Source organism: Anolis sagrei, chromosome 10 (genome assembly GCF_037176765.1).
Source record: "Anolis sagrei isolate rAnoSag1 chromosome 10, rAnoSag1.mat, whole genome shotgun sequence".
Lineage (NCBI taxonomy): Eukaryota > Metazoa > Chordata > Lepidosauria > Squamata > Dactyloidae > Anolis > Anolis sagrei.
Genome location: NC_090030.1, coordinates 25217754 through 25242868, shown reverse-complemented (window position 1 = coordinate 25242868; position 25115 = coordinate 25217754). Strand labels below are relative to the sequence as shown.

The following is a 25115-nucleotide window of genomic DNA, read 5'->3' as shown; positions in this document are numbered from 1 at the left end:
GATGATTAGTATTTTTACATTACAATGAAATTATTTCTGTATATTATTATAGTATATATATCAGACTTGGGCAAACGTGGGCCTGCCAGGTGTTTTGGACTTCAACTCCCACAATTCCTAACAGCCTACCGGCTGTTAGGAATTGTGGGATTTGAAGTCCAAAACACCTGGCAGGCCCACTTTGCTAGGCAGATTGAGTCCTATGAACGCCCTTTGATTGGTTCCCGCGGCGCGTGACGTCACTCCTCCTTTCAATTCTCAGCTCCCTTTCCCTTTTGTTCGCACTTCCATCCGGGCATCTCGGGCTGCGTTCAAGCGCGCTGACGTCACCTATATAAAGGCCCTCCGCGCCTTTGTTCCTCCTCAGTGCGTCGTGGGTCTTCTGCCGGCCGGGTTGAGGTAAGCATAGCGGGCGAGGAAGGAAGGAATGAGGAAAGAGAAAGAGGGGAAGAGAGGGCTGTGCATATATAAATCGAGACGGGCAAAGAGACAGTGGATTCCTCTCCCTGTTATGATACAAATACTTTCATAATCCAAATGTGTCCTATTCGTAGGCCTTCCTTTTTTCCTCCCCCTTGGCTGAAAGAGCCGCCATTTTGAGCAGCGTTTGTGGTCTAGGCGCAACGTTTCGCTTCAGGGTTGCTCTCCAGACGGTGCCTGAAGGAGCCGCCATTTTGTGGCCGTTTTTACAGGCTCTCGAAGGAGAGGGGCGTTTTGCGCATGCGCCAGCCAGCCAACCGACCGTTTTGGGCTTTCCGCTTGTTCAAGCCACGCATGCGCATGGGATTATTGATCACGTTATGGCTTGGGGCTGGCTATTGGGTAGGCCTCAATCACCTAAAAATAATACAATAAGTCATTGATTATATAATAAATTAGATAATAACAATTATAATTATTTGTATAATCAAATAATCAGTTAAATAATTAATCATAATAACAAAATAAATAAATTTTAAAAATAGTAAATCAAGAATTAATTAAGACAAACTAATACTTTAAAAATAAATTAATCATTAAATAATAAATTCAAAAAATATTAAAACAAAATAATAAATTAAGTATTCAATAATAAATTCAAGAATTAATAGAACAAAATCATAATAAAATAACAATGAAAAATTATAACTTAATATTAAATAATAAAGAATTGGTTATATAAAACAATTGTAAGTTGTATAATATAATCAACCAAATAATTGATCATAATAACAAAATAAATGAAATTTAAAAATAGTAAATCAAGAATTAAGACAAACTAATAAATTAAATTTAAAAATAAATTAATCATTAAATAATAAATTCAAAAAACATTAAAGCAAAATAATGAAAATTAAAAATAAGAAATTAAGTGTTCAATAATAAATTCAAGAATTAATAGAACAAAATCATAATAAAATAACAATTAAAATGCATGCATTAATATTAAACAATAAAGAATTGGTTATATAATAAATGAGATAAAACAGTTATAAGTTGTATAATCAAATCATCAAATAATTAATCATAATAACAAAATAAATAAAATTTAAAAATAATAAATATTTAATATTTAATATTAATTTATATTTATCTAATTTATATTTATCTAATTTATTATATAACCAATTCCTTATTATTTAATATTAATGTATAATTTTAATTGTTATTTTATTATGATTTTGTTGTATTAATTCTTGAATTTATTATTTTTTAATTTTATTTATTAGTTTGTTTTAATTAATTCTTGATTTACTATTTATTATTTTTTAATTTTATTTATTTTGTTATTATTATTTAATTATTTAATTATACAACTTATAATTGTTTTATCTCATTTATTATAGAATCAATTCTTTATTATTTAATATTATTGTATAGTTTTTAATTGTTATTTTATTATGGTTTTGTTCTATTAATTCTTGAGTTTATTATTGAACACTTAATTTATTATTTTTAATTTTTATCATTTTGTTTTAATAATTTTTAAATTTATTATGTAATGATTAATAATTTATTTTTAAATTTTAAATAATAAGGAATTGGTTATATAATAAATTAGATAAATATAAATTAATATTAAATATTTATTATTTTTAAATTTTGTTATTATGATTAATTATTTGATGGTTTGATTATACAACTTATAACTGTTTTATCTCATTTATTATATAACCAATTCTTTATTGTTTAATATTAATGCATGCTTTTTCATTGTTATTTTATTATGATTTTGTTCTATTAATTCTTGAATTTATTATTGAACACTTAATTTATTATTTTTAATTTTTATCATTTTGTTTTATTAATATTAAATAATAAAGAATTGGTTATATAAAACAATTACAAGTTGTATAATAATATAATCAAATAATTAATCATAATAACAAAATTAAAATTTAAAAATAAATAGTAAATCAAGAATTAATTAAAATAATGAATAAAATTTAAATTTAAAAATAAATTAATCATTAAATAATAAATTCAAAAATTATTAAAACAAAATGATGAAAATTAAAATAATAAATTAAGTATTCAATAATAAATTCAGGAATTAATAGAAAATCAAGAATTAAGTAAAACAAAATAAAAAATTAAATTTAAAAATAATAAATTGAGCATTAAATGATAAATTCAAAAATTATTAAAATAATATATAAAAATGTAGATTTTTTAAAAATAATAATCTTTAAATAATAAATTTGTAAATAATACAAAATATCCACACAATTCAAGGTGGGTTACAACACAGATGAAACATAATACAATTAAAACACATGTATTCCAATACACAGAGCCAAAATTAAAACACAAATTTAAAGTAAAAATTCATTGTTTAGGAATATAAATTGTTGGAGCATTCATGTGTTGGTTAAAACTAGAAATAAGCAACTTCTTGGCTATAAGATGGATGAAAAAAATGTTAATTTATAGAGACACTGATTAAAAGGAAGCAGAAAATTCTGTTTTAAATCAAATTTTAATTGTAATTTGAATAGAGATACATGTTGTCTACTTTATTATGTAATTTAAGTATGTGCATGATTGCATGCATAAATACTGTTTTTCCTTTGTTGTTTTTAAAAATAATTAAAATATTGGGAGAGGGGAGAACTGAAGGTGCATATACACAGATATGGATGCGCCAAGATCTTTTGAGTAGTTGCCCACCAGGGTTTTTTAAAGAACAGACTGGGATCCTGTATTCAATCACCTAAAATAATAAAATAAATAATTGTTTATATAATAAATTATATAATAATATAATAAATTAGATAAAACAATTATAAGTTGTATCATTTAACTGAACTGCGTATGACCTCTTTATTCTTTTTATTAATTGCATTTTAATCTTTTACTTGGAAATGAATTCTTTTAATACTGTAAGTCCTGTTGTAAATGTTTAATTTGTGTCTGGCTTTAATTTTGATTTGTAAAACTGAACTGCTTTGAGTTCCTGTTTCTGTGGGGATGTGAATAATTACAGTTTCAATTTGGTTTTTAATTTATATCTGTAATGGGCTTGGAAGATAGGTCAGGGGATGTTTCTGAGTGATCAAAACATGGGGGATATGGGGCTTTGATGGCTTTGTCTTGTAGAGAGCTTGGTTGTCGGTTTTATGAGCTGCAATGCATGGCTTCTTAATTAAACATCACAACTCGATGGCTTCAGTTTCTTCCTCTATTTTAAGGAGTTGAAGCTGAAAATCCAGGGGGTGGGACTAGGTTCTCCCTATGGGAAGCGGGCAACTATCTGTCTTAACATTCCACCCTATTGAATATTTCTCTTATTTGAGACTTTGGACCTCATCACACTAGATAATGAATCCACTTTAAATCTGGTTGCTGCCTCCTGCAGAATTCTGGGTTTTGTAGTTTAGGGAGGAGATTTTAACAGCCTCACTAAATTACAAACCCCAGAATTCTGCAGAAGGCAGACAGTGGATTTGAAGTGGATCCATTCTCAAGTGTGATGAAGTACTTTGAGTAGAAAATACATTCTCCCTGAAAAATTATTCCTCACGATACTTACCTTTTTCAGTTTGCTTGGACTAGGTATTATTATTGATCCTGACATACTTTTTTATTTCCATTGTCTCGATTGGCAGGGAAGCAATCGACAATCATTCTTGGGAGCTTTGTTCTTGCAGCATCTTTTTTGCAACAAAGAATGGTGCCTTAGTGTTGATGGATAGGACAAACTTGGGTAGTGTTGGTGTTATCACATCAGGACAGGATATTTCAAGTGTAAAATCTCAAAAGTATGTGACTAGTATGGAAATGTTTCCACTTCCTCCACTGATTTGAGTTAAAATATGTTTTCTAGATCCCAAACATTGTCAAAATGGTTGAAGCAGATCGTCCAGGGAAGCTGTTCATTGGTGGCCTAAACACTGAGACAAATGAGAAGGCTCTTGAAGCTGTCTTCGGCAAATATGGTCGCATAGTGGAAGGTAAGCTTAAAGTATCTTAAAATGAATTGTGTATTTTTGGGTCTGCTGTGATGAATGTAACAGCCTTGATCAGCTGAAGTGATAGGGCTCATGTGTCCTCTAAGAAGTTCTGAGCAGGTCTTTGTGAAAGCTGGGATGAGCTACCATGGGTTAAGAATTGGCTGACACTTCTTTCTCTTTTCAGTTCTCCTCATGAAAGATCGTGAAACCAACAAGTCAAGAGGCTTTGCTTTTGTCACCTTTGAGAGCCCAGTAGATGCCAAGGATGCTGCCAGAGATATGAATGGAAAGGTAGGAAGACTGATGTGTTGAACTCTGTTTGTTGCAGCTTGTGAAGCTGAGCTTGGCTTCTGGGTTTCTGCTCCAGTGTTGTTTTTATTCCATCAACTAGCTGTCCCCTGCTACGCGTTGCTGTGGCCCACATGGGGGTTCTGTGTGGGAGGTTTCACCCAATTTTACCGTTGGTGGGGTTCAGAATGCTCTGTGATTGTAGGTGAACTATAAATTCAAGCAACTACAACCCCCAAATGTCAAGATTCTATTTTCCCAAACTCCACCAGTGTTCCCATTTGAGCATATTGAGTATTTGTGTAGAGTTTGGTCCAGATCCATCATTGTTTTAGTCCACAGTGATCTCTGGATGTCGGTGAACTACAACTCCAAAACCAAAGGACACTGCCCATCAAACCCTTCCAGTATTTTCTGTTGGTCATGGGAGAACTGTGTGCCAAGTTTGGTTCAGTTCCATCGTTGGTGGGGTTCAGAATGCTCTTTGATTGTTGGTGAACTATAAATCCCAGCAAGTACAACTCCCAAATGACAAAATCAGGGGTGTTTTTTTTTTTTTTTTTGTTTTTTTTTTTGAGTGAAGGACATACATTGGGTTGTTAGGTGTCTTGTGTCCAAATTTGGTGTCAATTCATCCAGTGGGTTTTGAGTTCTGTGAATACCACAAACGAACATTACATTTTTTTTATATAGATAAGGAAAGCTTGGTGATTTATTATAACACTAATGTCCAAAGCTTCAATTTTAATTTCCAAAATAAGCAGTCATCCAATCAAAAACATCTGCTAACATTAGTGCAGAAAGGGTAGTTCAGAAAAATATTTGAATGAAAATCAGTGAGGAATTTCACAAAGCAGGCTGAAAGAGCAAACAGAGTTGTGAATTGTCCCACAATAGTTATCTTACTGATCCTTTTAGCCTGTATCATTTTGAAAATGTCCCAATGCTGGTTGTTCAGTTTGTTCCACAAGGAGCCAGTCCAATTTTCATACTTCATGATGGTAGATACAACTGCCTTAGATAACCTGGTTTTAGAGGACCTCTATCCTGAATGTAGGCATTTCCTTTGTTCAGTCTTTAGATGGAAAAGCTATTAAAGTTGAACAAGCTACCAAGCCAACCTTTGAAACCGGTAGACGAGGGCCCTTACCCCCTCCAAGGAGCAGAGGTCCTCCAAGAGGTCTTAGAGGTGGAAGAGGCGGAAGTGGAACACGGGGGCCTCCTTCCAGAGGGAGTCACTTGGGTATGTTTGTATTCTCATGGGCAGCATATGGAGGCGGTGAGCACCAGGCACAATACAAATGATCAACTCTGATGGGGGAAAAACTTGTGGGGTGATTGCTCTGTTTGTATCTCCTTTAAAAGAGTAAAAACTGTTCTTGCATTAACTGAGCTCTTGAATCTGGCTAAAGAGTGTGACGACTTTGCAGCATTCCTTAAACAACACAAAGAACTGATGCAGTATTTGCTTCCTCATTTGGCCTCTTTTGATCAGGCAAATTGCAGTTTCTTACATTGAAATCCTGCAACTCTTGGGTATACAAGTTCTAAACGGTTTGCAGTATATACTCGAGTATAAGCCTAGTTTTTCAGCCCCTTTTTTAGGCTGAAAAAGCTCCCCTCGGCTTATACTTGAGTCAAGGTTATTTATTCTTTTATTCTGTCACTGGTATTATATTATTACATTTATTATTTTACTCTATTATTATATTTACATGGAGCCCCCAGTGGCGCAGTGGGTTAAACCCCTGTGCCGGCAGGACTGAAGACCGACAGGTCGCAGGTTCGAATCTGGGGAGAGGCGGATGAGCTCCCTCTATTAGCTCCAGCTCCTCATGCGGGGACATGAGAGAAGCCTCCCACAAGGATGATAACAACATCAAAAATCATCCAGGCGTCCCCTGGGCAACGTCCTTGCAGATGGCCAATTCTCTCACAACAGGAGCGATTGCTCCTGACACGACCAAAAAAAAAAATTATATTTACATTCTTTTGCTCTATTATTCTATTTATTATTTTGCTCTATTACTTTTACAGTATTTACATTATTATTATTATTACATTTATTATTATTATTATTATTATTACATTTACAGTATTTTACCCTATTATTACTACATTTATTATTTTGCTCTATTACTGTTTTTATTGCATTTTTATTATATTTATTATTTTAATAATAACTTCATTTACATTGAAGGAAGTTAGAATAATGGTTTAATAAGAGTTGGGCAGTCTTATCTTAAATTACAGTTTTATGTAAATATTCAGAAACATTTAGCCTATTGATGCCTCAATTAGTGTAATTTTATTATCTATTTTGAAATTGATCCATAGTGGATGCATTTCCCACCCTCAGCTTATACTCTAGTCAATACGTTTTCCCAGTTTTTGTGATAAGTGCCTCGGCTTATATTCGGGTTGGCTTATACTCGAGTATATACAGTATATTTCTTGGAACGTTCACAGAATATCCACTTAAAATTACCCACTTTAAATCCATATTAGTAAGCAGCTTTGGAATATTGAGCAGCCAAAGTGGAATATTTTGCTTTTATTTTTCAACAGGCTGAATTAGTTTTCTTGTTAATTAGTCTAGTGGAGGTTGAAGCTCCAAACACATGGAGAGGACCTAGTTCAGAAGGCGTATATAGTCTGTTGCTTGCTTGGATTTTGGGGTTTCAACTAGAATAATAATGGGTCGTTTTGGATTAGTTATATAAGACATTAATTGTAATCAGCACATTATGTTTTACATGAGAAAAAGCCAGCCGAACAAAGAACAAGAGAAGAGTTTTAAAACAAGCCTCCTTTGTGCTAAAAGATGTTCAGTGGACATTTTAATTGTAAATGCAGCAAACTGTTACAAGTAATTACCTCCTAGTTATTTGTCATTTTCTTTGGATCTCTGCAACCTTGTATTAAACAAATGAGCTTCTTAATTCTGTTTGAGTGGGGGTGTCTTTACATGACACTTTGCTTGCTGAAGTTGTTATAGCAGTGGAAGTCTGACCTATGGATTCCCATTGTCCTAGGTTCCTCTAGAGGCCCTCTGCCCATGAAGAGAGGCCCACCGCCCCGCAGTGGGGGCCCACCACCTAAAAGACCCACTCCTTCAGGGCCTGTGCGTAGCAGCAGTGGAATGGGTGGCAGAGGTAAGGTTTTTCCCTCAAGCACTCGATACCAAGGGCTTCTCAATGTGTAAGCTAACTAAGAAGAGCTCAGTTACTTCTTCAGCTTGTCTGTAGCAGAAGTGCACAAGTTCTGAGTTCTCGCAGTTGCCCCTGATTCTGCTACTCCTGACTACTACAGTGAAACATCATTGCTTTCAAGAGCATTATACTAAGGTGGGGGAATCCTTTTCTCCTCAGAATTGACAGGACAGGCCTCACAAATGCATGTGATAAATAAAACATACATAGATTCCAAAGTCCTTGGTGCTGTTGCATAATCTTGCCAGTAAACCACACTCCCCACACAATCATTTCTCAGCCTGTGGGTCACAAGGGGGACTTCAGAGGAGTTGCCAAAGACTATCAGAAAATACATATTTGTGATGGTCTTAGGAACCCCTTTGGCAGAGAAGGCTGGCAATCTCTTCTCTTCCTTTGATGCCATTCCAAGTCATTGAATCTGAAACCCTGTTGGTTGTCTTTCAGAGGATCTCTGGGTTCTCTGTGTAGTCTGACATTGAATGACGTTAATACAGCTTTGAAATCATGGGTCACGAAGCAAAACCCTGAATTTTTCCAAAATGGGTTTGATGCCTGGGTTAAATGATGGTGCAAATGTGTACAAATTGATGGTGACTATTTTTAACTGTAGTTTTGTGCAGAACAGTGTTTCTCAACCTGGGGGATCGGGTCACAAGAGGATTTCAGAGGGGTCGCCAAAGACCATTAGAAAACACATGTTTCTGATGGTCTTAAGAATCCCTTTGGCATAGCCGTTTGGGTTCACACTGCTCTCTAGATGTAGGTGTACATCTCCCCTAAATCACTGTCAGTTCATCCCTAATTCCTCCAGTATTTTCTGTCAGTTATGGGGGTACTGTGTGTGAAGTTTGGCCCAATTCTGTTGTTGGTGTGATTCAGAGCGCTCTTTGAGTGTAGGTGAACTATAAATCCCAGCAACTAGTACAACTCCCAAATGTCAATGTCTATTTTCCCCAAACTCCACCAGTTTTCATGTTTGGGCATACTGAGTATTCATGCCAAGTTTGGTCCAGATCCATCAATGGTCAATACCCACCAAACCCTTCCAGTATTTTCATGAGAGTTCAGTGTGCCAAGTTTGGCTCAATTCTATCGTTGGTGGACTTCAGAGTCCTCTTTGGGTGTAAGTGAACTATAAATCCCAGCAACTACAACTCCCAAATGACAAAATCAAACCCACCAGTATTCAAATATGGGCTTTCCGGGTATTTGTGCCAAATTTGGTCCAGTGAATGAAAATACATCCTGAATATCAGATATTTACATCACAAAAGATATTATGATGTTTATTGATTGTTACAATGTTATTCTTTTACATTGTTATTAACTGTCTTTATCATGTTTAAGTATTGTATTTGCTATTGTGAACCCCTCTGAGTTGCCCTGAGGGCTGAGAAGAGCGGTATACAAATACAGTAAATAAATAAATCCATAACACTAGCAAAATTACAGTTATGGAGTAGCAAGGGGAATAATTTTATGGTTGGGGGTGACCACAACATGAGGAACTCTATTAAGGAGTTGCGGCATTAGGAAGGTTGAGAACCACTGGTGTAGAAGATAGTTTAGGCTATGATCTGTAGCAATTTCTGCTGTTCTATGCTCATTTCGAATGTTTTTATGATAGAGGAGGCAAAACGTTTTGATCCACCCTCATACATCCTGCATATCAGATATACATTACAATTCACAACAGTAGCAAGATTACAGTTATGAAGTAGCAACAAAAAGAATGTTATAGTTGGGGGGTCACCACAAGATGAGGAATTGTATTAAGGGGTCGCAGCATTATGAAGGTTGAGAACCACTGCCCCACACACTATGCCATGAAAAAAAATCACATGCTTATTCACAGTTAAACAAGTCCTTTGTCACAGAACATGAACGAAGTAGTCCCTATCCGATATATCTCTTTCATTTGCAGTGATTTTTATCTCCCTTTGATTAGCCTTTCTGCTTCATCAACTTGCTGATATAGCAGATGTATTACTTTCCCTCCGTCATGCACTGTGTTTTTGTAGCTTGGTAAAACTCATTGGTTTCACCTTTTTTTTTATTTTGTGCTCATCTTCAGCGCCCCTGTCACGTGGCAGAGACAGTTACGGACCTCCACGCAGAGAGCCGCTTCCATCACGAAGGGATGTCTACTTGTCTCCTAGAGATGATGGCTATAGTACTAAAGACAGGTATGCTCTGATCCTGTTGAAGGTTATCTGATTGAGAACCTGCGATATTCTTGAATTTTCTGCCACTGCTTTTGAGTATTCAAAGTAATGTCATCTTTACCTCCTTAGTTATTCGAGTCGAGACTACCCGAATTCCAGGGACACCCGTGATTATGCTCCACCCCCAAGGGATTATGCCTACCGTGATTACGGCCACTCCAGTTCTCGCGATGAGTATCCCTCAAGAGGTTACAGGTATCTGGAGCTTTGTTTTCTTTTAAATACATCTATATAAATAAAAATGTAATGGTCGTTTGTGGGATTAACAGAACTCAAAAACCACTGGGGGAATTGACACCAAATTTGGACATGAAACACCTCTCAGGCCAATGTATGTCCTTCACTCAAAAAAAAAAGAAAACAAAAACAAAAAGCGGAAAAGACTTCTAAACTGCATGTCCTCAAAGAGACCCATGGCCATGCCCCCTCCTCGCAGGGAAACAGCTAGCCATTAAAGTATGAGGAGCCAGGCGCACATGCACAGCCACACACACACACAAATGAGAGTGGGCACCATGGGAGTGGAGGTGGAGGCTTGCCGCATGGAGCCCCTTCTCTTTCCCTGCTATGTCAGGAGGGCGGTCTCCTCCTCCTCCTTTCCCTGTTGGAAGAGGAAGGGATGGATGAGTGGTGGCGGCGGCAGTGGAGCCCCCAGGCAAGGAAGAAGGGAAGAGGCGAGGAAGGTCGATGGTGTTTGAGTGAAGGACCTTCCTTCTCTCCCTCACTCCCTTCCCTTCTTTCCTCCCTCTCCTTCCTTCCTCCTTTTCATTCCTTTTTCGTCCTTCTCCTTCCTTTCACTCCTTTCCTTCCTTCCTGTCCCTCCTTCCTTTCCTTCTTTCCCTCCCTTCCTTTCCTCCTTTTTTCCCTTTCTTTATTTTCGTCCCCTTCATTTCCTTCCCTCCCTCCTTTCCTCATCCCCTTCCTTCCTTTCCCTTCCTTCTTCCTTCATTCTCCTTCTCTTCTCTCCCTTCCTTCCTGTGCTTCCTTTCTTTTCCTTCCTTCCCTTCTTTCCCTCCCTCCCTCTCTACCTTTCTTTTTCCTTTCTGTCCCTCCATCCTTCTTCCTTTCCTTCTTTCTATGTAAGATATAAATTCAATATTAAATGAGACAGCCAAGAAGTAATGAGAGGAGGGAAAGAGGGAAGGAAAGAAAGGTAGAGAAGCAAGGAAGGAAGTAAAAAAGTGAAAGGAAAAAGTGAGAGAAAGAAAGAGAGAAAGAACGAAAGATAAGGGAGGGAAGGAAGGAGAGAAGGAAGGATGTAACCAAAGAGCAAAGAAGGGGAGGAAAGAAAGAGGTAGAGATGGAAGAAAGAAGAGAATTAGGGCAAGAAAAAGAGGGAAGGAAGGAGAGAAAGCGGGAGAGAAGGTTGGCCACAGCAGTGCATGGCGGGTAGTTGCTAATAATGAGATGGAACCAAAAAAAATGTGATGCCAGCAACTGATCTTTGATTGGTTGATATTTAAGTAAGACTGGATAACGTAGAGAAGCCATGTAGCTATAAAATTGTATTTAATAGATTTTGGTAGAGTTTTCTTTTATTTTAAAAAAAGATGGGATAACATGTTGTGGGAATAAATTAATATAGGAAAGATCATGTGTGCACATCGGTGTATGCACACTGGCACTCAATCATACCAAAGTGTATTTACATGTGTTTTAATATTTGTTTCATGTATGTATGTTTTAATATGTCCTTTTATGGAATGTTTTAGTACTAGCTTGGGTACCCCGCAATGATTGGGTAAGGTGTATTAGAAAAAGTCACTTTGTTATTGGATTTTATAAATGGATTCATTAGAAAATCAATAAGGATGTGGGTAAACTACAATGCCCATCATCATTCCCCATTGCCACAAAACCCCACCAGTATTTAAAGTTGGTCATGTTGTATCTGTGTGCTAAGTTTGGTCCAGATCTATCTTTGATTGATCGCAGTTCACTTTGCATATGGGTGAACTGTTAACTCCCATAAAAAAGACAACAATAATAATAATAACAACAACAACTTTATTTGTACGCTGCCACCATCTCCCCGAAGGGATTCAGGGTGGCTAACACAGGGCCATGCCCAAGCAATTACAAAAAGACAAAATAAAATAAAATACAACTAAAAAATGCCATCCTGTGTCATTGCTCCCCAAACCATGCCTGTACTTAACTTTGGTCATGGTTTTCTGGGCCAGGTTTGGTCCAAATCCATCACTGGTGGAGTTCACATTGCTTTTTGCATATGGGTAAATTATAACTAGGAGCCCCTGGTGGCGCAGTGGGTTAAAGCACTGAGCTGCTGAGCTTGTTGATCAAAAGGTCGCAGGTTCGATTCCGGGGAGCGGCGTGAGCTTCCGCTGTCAGCCCTAGCTTCTGCCAACCTAGCAGTTTGAAAACATGCAAATGTGAGTAGATCAATAGGTACCGCTCCGGTGGGAAGGTAACGGCGCTCCATGCAGTCATGCCGGCCACATGACCTTGGAGGTGTCTACGGACAACGCTGGCTCTTCGGCTTAGAAATGGAGATGAGCACCACACCCCAGAGTCAGACATGACTGGACTTAATGTCAGGGGACCACCTTTACCTTTTAAAATTATAACTGCCATCATCCTCTATTTTTGCCCCCCGCCCAACCAATCCATGCCTGTACTGAACATTGGTCATGGTGGAGCTATAAACTATAACTCCCTTTATCCTCTTTCATTGCCCCCAAACCCCAACTTGAGTCTAAGATGGTCATGGGGGGGGGGCGCACTACGTTTGGTCCAGATCCATCATTGGCAGGAATCAGTGCTCCCTGGTGATATCTTGAAAAATAGAAATACAGATACATGAGAGAGAGGTAGATAGATATATAATTGTGATATATTTTTAACTATATACCTTGAGCCATAAGGAGAGGCAAGCAATGAATAAAAAAATGTTATTGTTATTATATTTGTTTATATCCTGCTTTTTGTCTGCACAAGGAGACTCAAAGCATTGTTACTATAATTATTATATTAATAATCAGAAAACAAATAAAGTAGTATAATTGCATTGGCAGTTGGACATCCAAGTTATGGAATGAGGGGGGCTCAACTTAATCTTTATTGCCTTTCATGGTGGTTCATGTTAGAAAACATCTTTGATGAAATGTCATAAATCAGTTCTCTGAAAGATATATAGGACATATTTCAGTGATGACACATTTGTTACTGTGTGTTTATGAATTCACTGTTAGTGTACATTATGCTTGACAAAGGAGCTTAGCAGAATTTATAAAGAAATTGGGGCACACATAAATATACAAGTACAATACAGTACATGTATTTAGATCAGTGGTTCTCAACCTGTGGGTCCCCAGCTGTTTTGGCCTTCCAACGCCCAGAAATCCTAACAGCTGGCAAACTGGGGTGTTGTGAGTTTTCCGGGATGTATGGTCATGTTCCAGAAGCATTTTCTCTTGATATTTCGCCTGCATCTATGGCCGGCAATCTCGGAGGTTGTGAGATTTGTTTGAAACTAGGAAAATGGGTTTTATATATCTGTGGAATGTCCAGGGTGGGAGAAAGAACTCTTTGTCTGTTAGAGGTAGGTGTGAATGTTTGAATTGACCACTTTGATTAGCATTTAATGACCTGGCAGTTTCATGGGGTGGCTTCTTACTGCCTGGGGGATCCTTTATTGGGAGGTGATTAGCTGGATCTGATTATTTCTTGTCTAGAATTCCCCTGTTTTTTAGTATTGTTCTTTACTTACTGTTATTTGCTGCATTGAATTTTTGCTGTTCTTATTTGTTGTGAACCGCTGTGAGTCGCCTTCGGGCTGAGAACAGCAGTATTTTATTTATTTATTTATTTCCGTCACTTTTACCCCGCCCTTCTCACCCCCAAGGGGGGACTCAGGGCGGCTTACAGAGGAAGGCACAATTCGATGCCTTTATCACATATACATATATAAAAGCAATTAAAACAGTTACAAATTAAAAATATATAAGTAAAGTAAATAAATAAACGGGCTGAAATTTCTGGAGGTTTTAGGCCACAACAACTAGGGACCTACAGGTTGAGAACTACTGATTTAGGCCATGTTACGGCTAAACCCCTGTGCCGGCAGGACTGAAGACCGACAGGTCACAGGTTCGAATCCGGGGAGAGGCGGATGAGCTCCCTCTATCAGCTCCAGCTCCTCATGCAGAGACATGAGAGAAGCCTCCCAAGGATGATGATAAACATCAAATCATCTGGGCGTCCCTTGGGCAACGTCCTTGCAGACAGCCAATTCTCTCACACCAGAAGCGACTTGCAGTTTCTCAGGTCGCTCCAAAAAAAACAGTGGGACAATTTTACCCTTAATCTATCTGGAAGGGAGCCACATCATTTTTCAAAAGAACGCCTTGGCGTGTGTGAACGTTCTAGCTGTCCATCTGACTCCATGAAATTCATAGTGTTTTCTTAGGGAAGGTTTTGTTGGTTTCTTCTCTAAAGAAAAGATGGCCTTAAAAATTAGTCTTGATCTAATATTTAAATCCCAGCAGCTACTCCTCTTACAACGATCGGGATGGCTATGGAGGCCGTGACCGAGATTACTCGGATCACCCGAGCGGAGGCTCTTACCGAGATTCTTATGAGAGTTATGGTAAGTGGTTATTTTGTGGGCTTTAGAGAATATAAGCAAGTATCTCTCATGTTTGATTTGCTAGACTGCTTTTATTTAAAGGGGGGAATAGTATGCTGGGCTTGCCCATTGCAGTGAGAAAACATTGTTACCTTATTTTTTTTAACAAAACGATTGAATTACAGTTCCTATAACCTAAGGAAGCAAAAAAGTTCAACCATTCTGAATTGCATCTATCACTGGAAAAATGGCTGAATTTCTTCTGTAAAATAGCAAGCTGTTCTGGAATAAACCCCAAAAAGAGCTGCTGCCTTGAGAAAAAACAAACAAACCAGCGTCTTCAAACAGCTTATTTGTTTCGTTCACTGCCTGATACTTCCAAATGCCCCCAAGATGTGAGATATAATATTTAAAATCTTAGAACAAAAAAAGAGTTAACAGAGAAGCCATTGATTCAGTACTTTAAAAAAAACACAGATGTAAAAAAAGAGAATTGTGGTGATATGATTTATAGTGTTGCCCTATTACCTGACCATTGAACCTGCAGGTAACTCACGTAGTGCTCCACCTGCACGAGGCCCCCCGCCATCTTATGGTGGAAGCAGTCGCTATGATGATTACGGGAGCGCCCGGGATGGGTACGGCGGGAGCCGGGACAGTTACTCAAGCAGCAGGAGCGATGTCTACTCAAGCGGCCGTGACCGGGTCGGGAGGCAAGACCGAGGCCTGCCCCCCTCCATGGAAAGGGGCTACCCACCTCCCCGCGATTCCTACAGCAACTCCAGCCGCGGGGGCCCCAGGGGCGGAGGCCGTGGAGGAAGCCGCTCCGACAGGGGCGGGGGCCGAAGCCGATACTGAAAGGAACCCCGGCAACAAAACTTTGGACCAAATCAGTCATATATCTTTTTTTTTTGTTCCTTCAACAAAAAACGAGCGTGGAAGTTTTACCTTCACTCCCAAGAGGACTACCGACACATTGTTTTTACCCCTTTTTTATTGTTGCTTGTTAAAAGTTCCCTTCCATTACTGATCGGTATTTTTTTTTTGGTGAGGAAAACGTAAACATGTTTTAATTTCATTTCAAAATTGTTAATAAGCCAATGTTAATGTATGACCTTTTTAGCCTGTGTACCTACTAGTGTTGTAACCTTTTTCCGAGTAAAGCGTTAACCCTGAAAAATGCCACGCTTCTCACCTCATCAATGAGACCGGCAAAGCCCTAAAAGCCTCCTCCCCATACAACGCAGAGCCGTCTAAAATGGCCATGGATCCCTCTACTCATGAGAAAAGTGCCTTCTTTTGAGGCCAAAACCATGTTTAGCTAATGGAGGGTGGTGTTTTGGGGATGTGTGCCAAACTCAGAAAAGGTTTAAATGTTCTCTTGTAATCCTGAAATGCACACAATTCTCCTAGTTACACAAATTTTACCAGTCTTGTGTGTTTTTTTAAAAAAAAAATCAGGATACCATTCAGTCATTTAATCAGAACGACAAATGGATAATTGCTGAATGTACATGGTACCTTTCCACCTCTTTCATTTGGGAATTTGCAACAACCTCGGCACTCCAGTAACGTGTCGAACCTGTAGCCAGGAATGCTACAGAGTTCTGTAAGTACGAGGTTTGACCAGGTCCATGCAAAGAAGCTGCAGAAACGGTACTTGCCCTTACTGTTTCCAATTTTTGCAACCCTGTAGTATCCAACAAATGGCTATACAATGGTACCTTTTCACCTGTTTCATTTGGGAATTTCCAACAACCTCGGTCTCCCCCAGTAACGTGTCGAACCTGTAGCCAGGAATGCTACAGAGTTCTGTAAGTACGAGGTTTGACCAGGTCCATGCAAAGAAGCTGCACAAACGGTACTTGCTCTTACTGTTTCCATTTTTTGCAACCCTGTAGTATCCAACAAATGGCTGTACATGGTACCTTTCCACCTGTTTCATTTGGGAATTTGCAACAACCTCGGTCTCCCCAGTAACATGTCGAACCTGTAGCCAGGAATGCTACAGAGTTCTGTAAGTACGAGGTTTGACCAGGTCCATGCAAAGAAGCTGCACAAACGGTACTTGCCCTTACTGTTTCCAATTTTTGCAACCCTGTAATATCCAACAAATGGCTGTACAATGGTACCTATCCACCTGTTTCATTTGGGAATTTGCAACAACCTCGGTCTCCCCAGTAACGTGTCGAACCTGTAGCAGGAAGGCTACAGAGTTCTGTAAGTACGAGGTTTGTCTAGGTCCATCCAAAGAAGCTGCACAAACAAAACGGTACTTGCTCTTACTGTTTCCAATTTTTGCAACCCTGTAGTGTCTCATTTTTAAAGGAACAGCTTTGAACGCCCAAAGGCAAAATGGAGAAAATAGCGCTAAGCAAAGAAGTCTTTCTCTCTCCAGCCTCTGAAAGGCTTATGGCTTCAATAGTAACAAGTGAAAACTTTCAGCATTCCACCACAGATTTAAAGCACCCAATGCCTGTGTGAAAACAGCAAAGATGGTAAGCAAAAGCAAACTAGTTTTTCAGTCTAAGTCAAAACGTGAAACCAAAAAAAAAAAAAATGCCGTCCATAATACTGTCCGTCATAACAACCGAAGTTCTATCTAGATTGTAAAGCAGCACTCAATGGAAAAAACTGTGCTGGATAGCCTTCTAAATTCAACCTAACCATGTCTTGGATGAAAGTGTGTATGGCACATAACCTTTGAAAAGTCATCCTAAGAAATCCGCTCACTTTAGACCAGTTTTTCAGTAAATGGTTGGGAGGGATGGCTTTTTTTGCCCATTGTTTATCAAAGGAAGATACTTTTTTTTAAAGTAAAAGGCATTCTGTACTATATATTTTTTTAAAAACCGTAATCAGAAATGGCTTAATTGGCCAAAGTCTATACCAACTTAATGTGAAGCCAAGCCGTAATGCAAATCTGATGTTTAGATGCCTGGCTTTTCTTCCACTTTTTCCCCCTTTATGTATATAGTCTTTTGTCTGGGGAGTTCTGGCGCAAATAGCAGAACCAGTTGTTATGACCCAGGGGCAGCTGGGAAATTCCAAAGATGTGCTTGCAAATGTAGTAAAACTCGAAGATCTCCAACTAAAGTTCTACTGTAATCCTCCAAAAAAAGCCATATTTTGCCAGTCAAGCTAATGGATTTACCATGAAAGAGCACCATTGGAAAGGAAAATAAGAATCCATAAGCCATACGAGACTTGTCACTAAGCCATTCCAGTTCATTCCAGTGAACCTTCCACCTCTCAAAACTAAACGGTTAGCTTGAAACTTGATTAAATCGGCAAGCCCAAGTGGATGAGTGTGCTTCTGGGGGGAGTGGTGGCGGGGTTTGGGTAACTTGGGTCGGCAGGATCATTCATACCTCTCTTTGTTGTTGCAGGATGGCCCATTCCTTGCCTTTAAGATGATGTGGCCCCTGGGACACAGTATGGGCTGAGATAGAATGAGCAACACACATAAGAGCTGCAGAAGGAGAAACCGGGAAATCCTAGGTATGTGTCTCTTATGTCAAGAAAAGCAAAGACTAGTTGTCTCCATCTTTGGCTTCTGGTCTCTTTGTTTGAGTATTCAAATAGTAGGTGGCTGACCCGCTTGCATCTTATCTTGTTGTATCTTTGTATTTTGGCTTGTTTTTTATATTTTTATCATCCATTTATAGTTTTTTTGAATTAAGTAGTTTCTTACTGGGGACCAATCTGTTCTTGTTATCTTCATCTTTTGATTCGCCTTCATCAGGTGGGTCAATCTGTCCATGTTCATGTCAGTTATCTTAAGTAACCACTGTTCCTGTGTAGGGATCTCCTTAGTTCTCCAAAATCTCTCATAGCAGATACGGGCTGCAGTTATTAGGTAGTTGAGAAGTTTTTCTTTGTTTATTTCCAAGTCTGTCTCTGTAATTCTCCCCACTATAAAAAAAACCCTCAATAAAAATTATTTTAAAAAAATATTTCAAAGAAAAGCAAAGACTAGTAATACCATTTATTTATTTATTTACGGCATTTATATGCCACCCTTCTCACCCCGAAGGGGACTCAGAGCGGCTTACAATATATATTTTCATACAATATATTATATTATTAGCATAGTACAATATCAGTATATATTACTATATTGCACTATACCATTATGTTGTAATATTATTAGTAATATTACATGTAATGTAAATACATAATTATAATTATAATATTGAATTATTATTACTAGTATATTGTATTGCATTAGTAAAAAAAAAAGAAAAAAGGTAAAGGTAGTCCCCTGACATTAAGTCCAGTCATGTCTGACTCTGGGGTGTGGTGCTCATCTCCATTTCTAAGCCAAAGAGCCAGCGTTGTCCATAGACACCTCCAAGGTCATGTGGCCTCTCTGTAAATCCACTAGCTTTGGCTCACTAACTTTTAACATTCTTCAGCCTACTCGCTCTCCTCAGGACAACACTAGCTTTTGCTTACTGATTCTAACGCATGCTAACTCTTTCAGTGCTTTTTAAATTATTAATATTTAATTTTAATTTTTAATGTTTCTGACAGTATAAACTTCCCAACATTTATTATTTTAGTTGTGTAAAAAGTTTTGCAATACTCTACATCAGGAAATATTGGCATACACTTTAGATGGCTCCAGAGTCTTTATTTGTACACCGCTACCATCTCCCCAAGGGACTCGGTGCAGCTTACATGAGGCCAAGCCCACAATCAATAAACAAAACATCAATAAACAAAACATCAATAAAATAATCAATACAATACAAATCATATAAATCACATAAACAAAAAAGGCAATAACCAATCAACAGTGACATATAAGCATTTAAAACCAATGGCCAGGCCAAATGTAATAGATTAAAAATTAAAAATAATGCTGACGTGAACAAGGTAGGATATAACTGGGATAGGATTTACAGAATTGGAAGGGACCCCTGAGTTCATCCAGTGCAGCCCCCCTTTATTTTGCCAGGCAGGAAAAGTACAATCAAACTTTCCTTAATGCCACAAAAATGTAAATGTATATTGTTGTTTTAAATTGTTATGTTTTATATTTATTATTGATGTATCTGGATTGTTGTTTGCATGATTTTAATATGTTGTCAGCCGCTTTGGGTCCTGTGAGGGAGAAAAGTGGGATTTATTATTATTATTATTATTATTATTATGTTCTTGTGGGGTTTTTCAGGCTATATGGCCATGTTCTTAGAGGCATTTTCTCCTGACGTTTTGCCTGCATCTATGGCAAGCATCCTCAGATGTAGTGAGGTCTGTTGGAGTTAGGAAAATGGGTTTATATATCTGTGGAATGGCTGGGGTGGGGCAAAGAGCTCTTCTCTGCTGGAGCTAGGTGTGAATGTTTCAACTGATATTATTATTATTATTATTATTATTATTATTATTAATAGATTTCCCCCCCCCCCCCCAAGCCTCTGTTTAAAAGCATCCAAATAAATAAATCTCCCTGTGGTCATACCGGCCACAAGACCTTGGAGGTGTCTATGGACAACGCTGGCTTTTCGGCTTCGAAATGGAGATGAGCAGCAACCCCCAAAGTCAAATATGACTGGACTTAATGTCAAGGGAAAAACTTTACCTTTTATATTATTGGAGAATCTAAACATGGTCGAAGGCTTGTCAGAAAAGCCAGGTCTTTAATTGTGTGCAGAAAGTTTGGAGGGTACCCTGATCTCCCTTGGGAGGGCATTCCAAAGCCAGGGGACTTTGAAGCAGAGAGTTCCACTGCTGAACAGCTTTATAGTCAAGACTTTCTTCCTAGTGTTCAGGTGGAATCTCCTTTCCTGTGATTCGAACCCATGGCTCCATCAAGTCCCAGTCTCCACTGCAGCAGAGAACAAAGCCCTTTCCTTCTTCCTTTTGATAGCCCTTCAGATATTTAAACATGGTTTTCATATCCCATCTCAGCCTTTTTTTCTGGAGACTAAACAGCTCTTTAAGCTGCTGCTCATTATGCAGACAATTTCCTTTTAAATAAATGTCTACATTGGTCACACTTTTTTGTCTTTGAGTCACTCTCTCAGCCTGACTTTTATCATCACATCCCCATCCGCACACTGCACTTACCCTATAATCCTTACATATCACCTGTCACATCAGCCCTTTTAATCCTGTACCCATTACTCTGGCCCAGCCCAGTTTTATAGTGTCTTGGTGTATTGTTTATTGCTTGTTGTTTAATATTGCTTTAATTGTTTTTAATTTGCTTTAGGTTTTGTATTGTTATGTTGTGTTTTGAGGCCTTGGCCTTTGTAAGCTGCATCGAGTCCTTCAGGAGATGCTAGCGGGGTACAAATAAAGTTAATAATAATAATAATAATAATAATAATAATAATTTAAAATAAGTTGTAATACATTGATGGTTTCCTTGACTAGTGAAGAGGTTCAAGGCTGTGATCTTTCTGTCTCAATCAAGGCCTCATGCTGGGTCTTTTCCTGGCAGTCAGTGTCTCAGCCTCAGAGCAAGGTGCAAGCACACATCGTGGTTCCAAAATATAAATTGATTATTAATTAATGTTTATTGGTTTGCTCTTTGAGTTTTATTGTTGTTTTGTTATGTTGTTGAGGGCCTTGGCCTTTGTAAGCTGCACCGAGTCCTTCGGGAGATGTTAGCGAGTCCTTCGGGAGATGTTAGCGGGGTACAAATAAAGTTAATAATAATAAATAATAATTAATATTATTAATTATTAATTGCTTACCTTGTGTAATGTGTTAGGTTGTTAACTGTTTTTACACTGTAGCATTGAATTTTTGCTGTTCTTATTTGTTGTGAACCGCTGTGAGTCGCCTTCGGGCTGAGAACAGCGGTATATAAGTAAGGTAAATAAATAAATAATACCTTCTTATGGGATGGATTCCCCCACTGAGGCCTTCTAATCCTTTCTATGTAGACACTGCATGTTTTTTTTTAAATAGTGTTCTGTTTTATCGTGTATCCCACCTCAAACTGCAAAGGTGGGCAGGGAATTTCATCTCACCATCATCATTATTATTATTCATACTTCATCAATCAGTGGTTCTCAACCTATGGATCCCCAGGTGTTTTGGCCCACAACTCCCAGAAATCCCAGCCAGTTTACCAGCTGTTTGGATTTCTGGGTGTTGAAGGCCAAAACATCTGGTGACCTACAAGTCGAGAACCACTGATAGTGTGTGTCAAATTGTTCTAAACAAAGGGGTCCTCAAACTAAGGCCCGAGGGCCAGATGCGGCCCTCCAAGGTCATTTACCCAGCCCTCACTCAGGATCAACCTAAGTCTGAAACAACTTGAAAGCATACAACAATCCTATCTCAGGAATGAAGAAGGAAACGATTATGGAAGAATTTAGAGAAATAAAATTGACATGGTTCCATTGTATACAATTAGAACAATGGCTTAAACATTGGGGGAAAAATAACAAAAATGGAAGCAAGCTTAATCAATTTGAACAAATAATACAGAATGGAAGGGTTGTAGAAGAGCATGAAAATGTAAAAGGAATAACTAGTAAAATATATAAGATAATAATTGAAATAAAAGAAGGAAACACAAAAAATAACACCCTCAAGGAAGTCTGGGAAGAAGACTTAGGGATAAAAATAAATGAAATAGAGTGGCAACAATTATGGAGACAAAGACATATAAAAAAATTTTATCAATATGGGTTAAAGAAAATTATTATAAGTTAATATGGAAATGGTATCTAACACCAGTAAAATTAGCACACATAAAGATTATTCAAAAAATTGTTGGAGAGGGTGTCAAGAACCAGGAATATATATACATATGTGGTGGCAATGTAAATATGTAAATAATTTTGGGGGGAAAGTATTTAGAGAAATAGAAGATATAATGAATACTAAAATAGAGAGAAGTCCTAGTATAGCTTTATTATCATTATATAGCAATAAACAATTGAAAAAAGAGGATAAAGAAGCGATAACAAATTTATTAACAATAGCAAGACTGCTTATAGCAAGGAATTGGAAAAAAGAAATAAATATACAAATAGAGGAGTGGTACAAGGAAGTATGGAAACTGTCAATAAATGATAAGCTGACATGTATATTAAAAGTTAAAAGAGGTATATGGAAACGTGATTTTGATGATGTATGGAGAAAATTTATTGTAAAAGGATTAAAAAATAAAGAAGGAAAGTTACCACCACAAGAAGAATTGAGATTTTGGACAGACAACATGTAAAGGTTGTGGCTTGAGGGGGGGGGGAGCACAGCGGTGAGGAATAGAAAATATGTTTAAGCAGAATAAGAATACTAGATGCCAAAGTATGTTAGGTGTATTGAATAATATGTATCTGCTGTAAAACAAATGTATAACAAATGTATTAACTATGATAAAATAATAAAAAAATTTAATCATATCTCAGCAGCCAAAAGCAGGCCCACACTTCCCATTGAAATACTAATAAGTTTATATTTGTTAAAATTGTTCTTTTTAATTATTGTATTGCTTTTATGTGTTTTTGCACTACAAATAAAATATGTGCAATGTGCATAGGAATTCATTCATGCTTTTTTCAAATTATAATCTGGCCCTCTAACAGTTTGAGGCACTGTGACCTGGCCTTCTCTTTAAAAAGTTTGAGGACTCCTGTTCTAAACTCATCCCTGGAGGCTTTTTGAAAGACCACTTTCAGTTGGTGGTCTGCAGAAGGTTTTACGTGTATTTGTTTTTCATTGAAGGCTGACTTAACCTGATTGTTTTATTTCTCATATACAATTTAGACCTTTGATGTTTGTATCCACGAGAAAGTGAATCTAACCATGACTTAACACCCTAAGCAGGTCAAGATTTTTCTGACTACCTCTTCCAATGCACTGTGCTGAGGATACATCTCTTTGTCTTTCAGGTGCAAGGTTCATGGCGACGAGAATGAGAAGAGAGGATGTCTTTTGAGAGATCTGAGGAAATATGACAGCAAAGTTCAGAGAAGACGTTTCAGAGTCCTCAATTCATTAAGATATCGTGGTAGCATGTAAGGTGTTATTGCAGAAGCCTGACACTGAGTATTTTGAATTTGGGGAAACAAGTGCAGTGATGCAGCACTAGGGGGGTGTAATGATTCTTACCTAATAGGCCAGAATAGAAGACAGGAGGAGAAACCTCAATTTTGAGAGTGTCTGCTGTGAAGAACCCTTACCTTAGTTACAGCCAGGATGCAGGGCCAGGAAAAGCCTGTAAGACTAGAAAGATAGGGAATGGGCAAGGTGAAGCATCAGCGGCCATTTTGGAGAAGGGAGACGCCATCTTGAGTGTAGTTCAGAGCAGGGGAGCGTGTCCTAGGCATTAGACAGCAGGGAATGGCCAGGATTGGTGTAGAGAAAGGGGGAGGAGTTTAGGAGAAGCTGAGAGGAAAAAAATAGCATTTTAAAAGGAGAGTGAGGCTTGTGTGCTAGAGAGGAGTTGGAATGAAGAGTTAGAGCAGTTGTAGTTGAAGGAGCAGTGAAGAGTTAGTGAGAAGTTTAACTTGAAAATAGACTTTAGATAGTTACTTCAGAGGAAGGACTATTTTTTAGGCAGACCCTGTGTATTGGGCTGTTTGTAGTGAAGAAATCTTTGTTGAGGGGAAAGTAAATTCCCAGTTTAAAGTTGTGACCGTAACTGAATCCAAGCACTGTACTATTGAATGCAACGGACAAGCTTTTTTTGTGCCTGAAATATTTTTTTTCAAGATTGTTTAATAAAGTTCAATTTTCACACTACCACAGACTGTGTGTGGATATATTAGATAAGAATATAACTGCTCTGAAGAATTCAACAGCATTGTATCACAAAGAAGTGTGGTACGTGGTTTCCCTCAGCCCTGAAAATAAAAATTTAGCAGCATCAGCCAGGCTAGAAGAAACGGTTTCAATAATGTTCAGTCATTACCCATTATACAGTAAAAACTTACAGTTAGTATTTCTCCCTGTTAAAGATAAGAATAGTTCCTTTCAAAGTAAATAAGTGTAAGGAAGTTATTGAAACTAGGTATATGTATTTGAACTGTTTAACTATTTGTTTGGTAACAGTAGCTGAAAGCTAGAAATAACTGGTTGTATCCATTGTGGCGTTGCCAAGGAGACCAGGCAGAGGAGAGTGGAAAGTGGGCAGAGCCTAGCAAAAGAAATCCATCTGCGTTTTAAAAAGAAGCAGTTAGTTAGGGTTTGGAGTTCAGAGTCTGCAGTCAAGAGAGAAGAGGGGGAGTAGAGAAGCAGTGTTTGTGAATAGTCTGAGGTTTCTTCAATCTAGGAAGGTTGAAGGGGGGAACCTGATTAGTTTCATTAGTCAGAGAAGACTAAGTGAAGCTTGTTTAGATCATTAGTTGGGAAAGAACTAGAGATCTAGGGTTTGATCAAGAAAGGATCAAGAAAGGAC

General features: G+C 37.8%; 1 protein-coding gene and 1 non-coding gene across 3 annotated transcripts; both read left to right on the top strand.

The window, feature by feature from the left end:
* The first annotated feature begins 290 nt into the window (after positions 1 to 290).
* RBMX (RNA binding motif protein X-linked) lies at positions 291 to 15694 on the top strand. 2 transcript variants are annotated; one of them, XM_060756429.2, is made up of 9 exons: positions 291 to 399; positions 4307 to 4433; positions 4618 to 4724; positions 5796 to 5964; positions 7757 to 7876; positions 10011 to 10122; positions 10231 to 10356; positions 14670 to 14770; positions 15297 to 15694. In XM_060756429.2, exons 2-9 carry the CDS (start codon positions 4325 to 4327, stop codon positions 15605 to 15607), a joined length of 1155 nt encoding a protein of 384 aa, XP_060612412.1. In that variant the 5' UTR covers positions 291 to 399; positions 4307 to 4324; the 3' UTR covers positions 15608 to 15694. The 2 variants fall into 2 exon arrangements, with proteins under 2 accessions (XP_060612412.1, XP_060612411.1); XM_060756428.2 differs by having other exon boundaries at positions 14667 to 14770.
* On the top strand, positions 4478 to 4550 carry LOC132763241 (small nucleolar RNA SNORD61). The gene has a single exon (XR_009630241.1). It is a non-coding gene; the product is annotated as a small nucleolar RNA SNORD61 (small nucleolar RNA).
* Positions 15695 to 25115: the final 9421 nt, after the last annotated feature.

Coding starts and splice junctions, on each gene's coding strand:
- RBMX (XM_060756428.2), top strand. CDS start 4,325: ATGGTTGAAGCAGATCGTCCAGGGAAGCTGTTCATTGGTGGCCTAAAC. Junction 4,434..4,617: donor ATATGGTCGCATAGTGGAAG/GTAAGCTTAAAG, acceptor TTCTCTTTTCAG/TTCTCCTCATGAAAGATCGT. Junction 7,877..10,010: donor CAGTGGAATGGGTGGCAGAG/GTAAGGTTTTTC, acceptor GCTCATCTTCAG/CGCCCCTGTCACGTGGCAGA.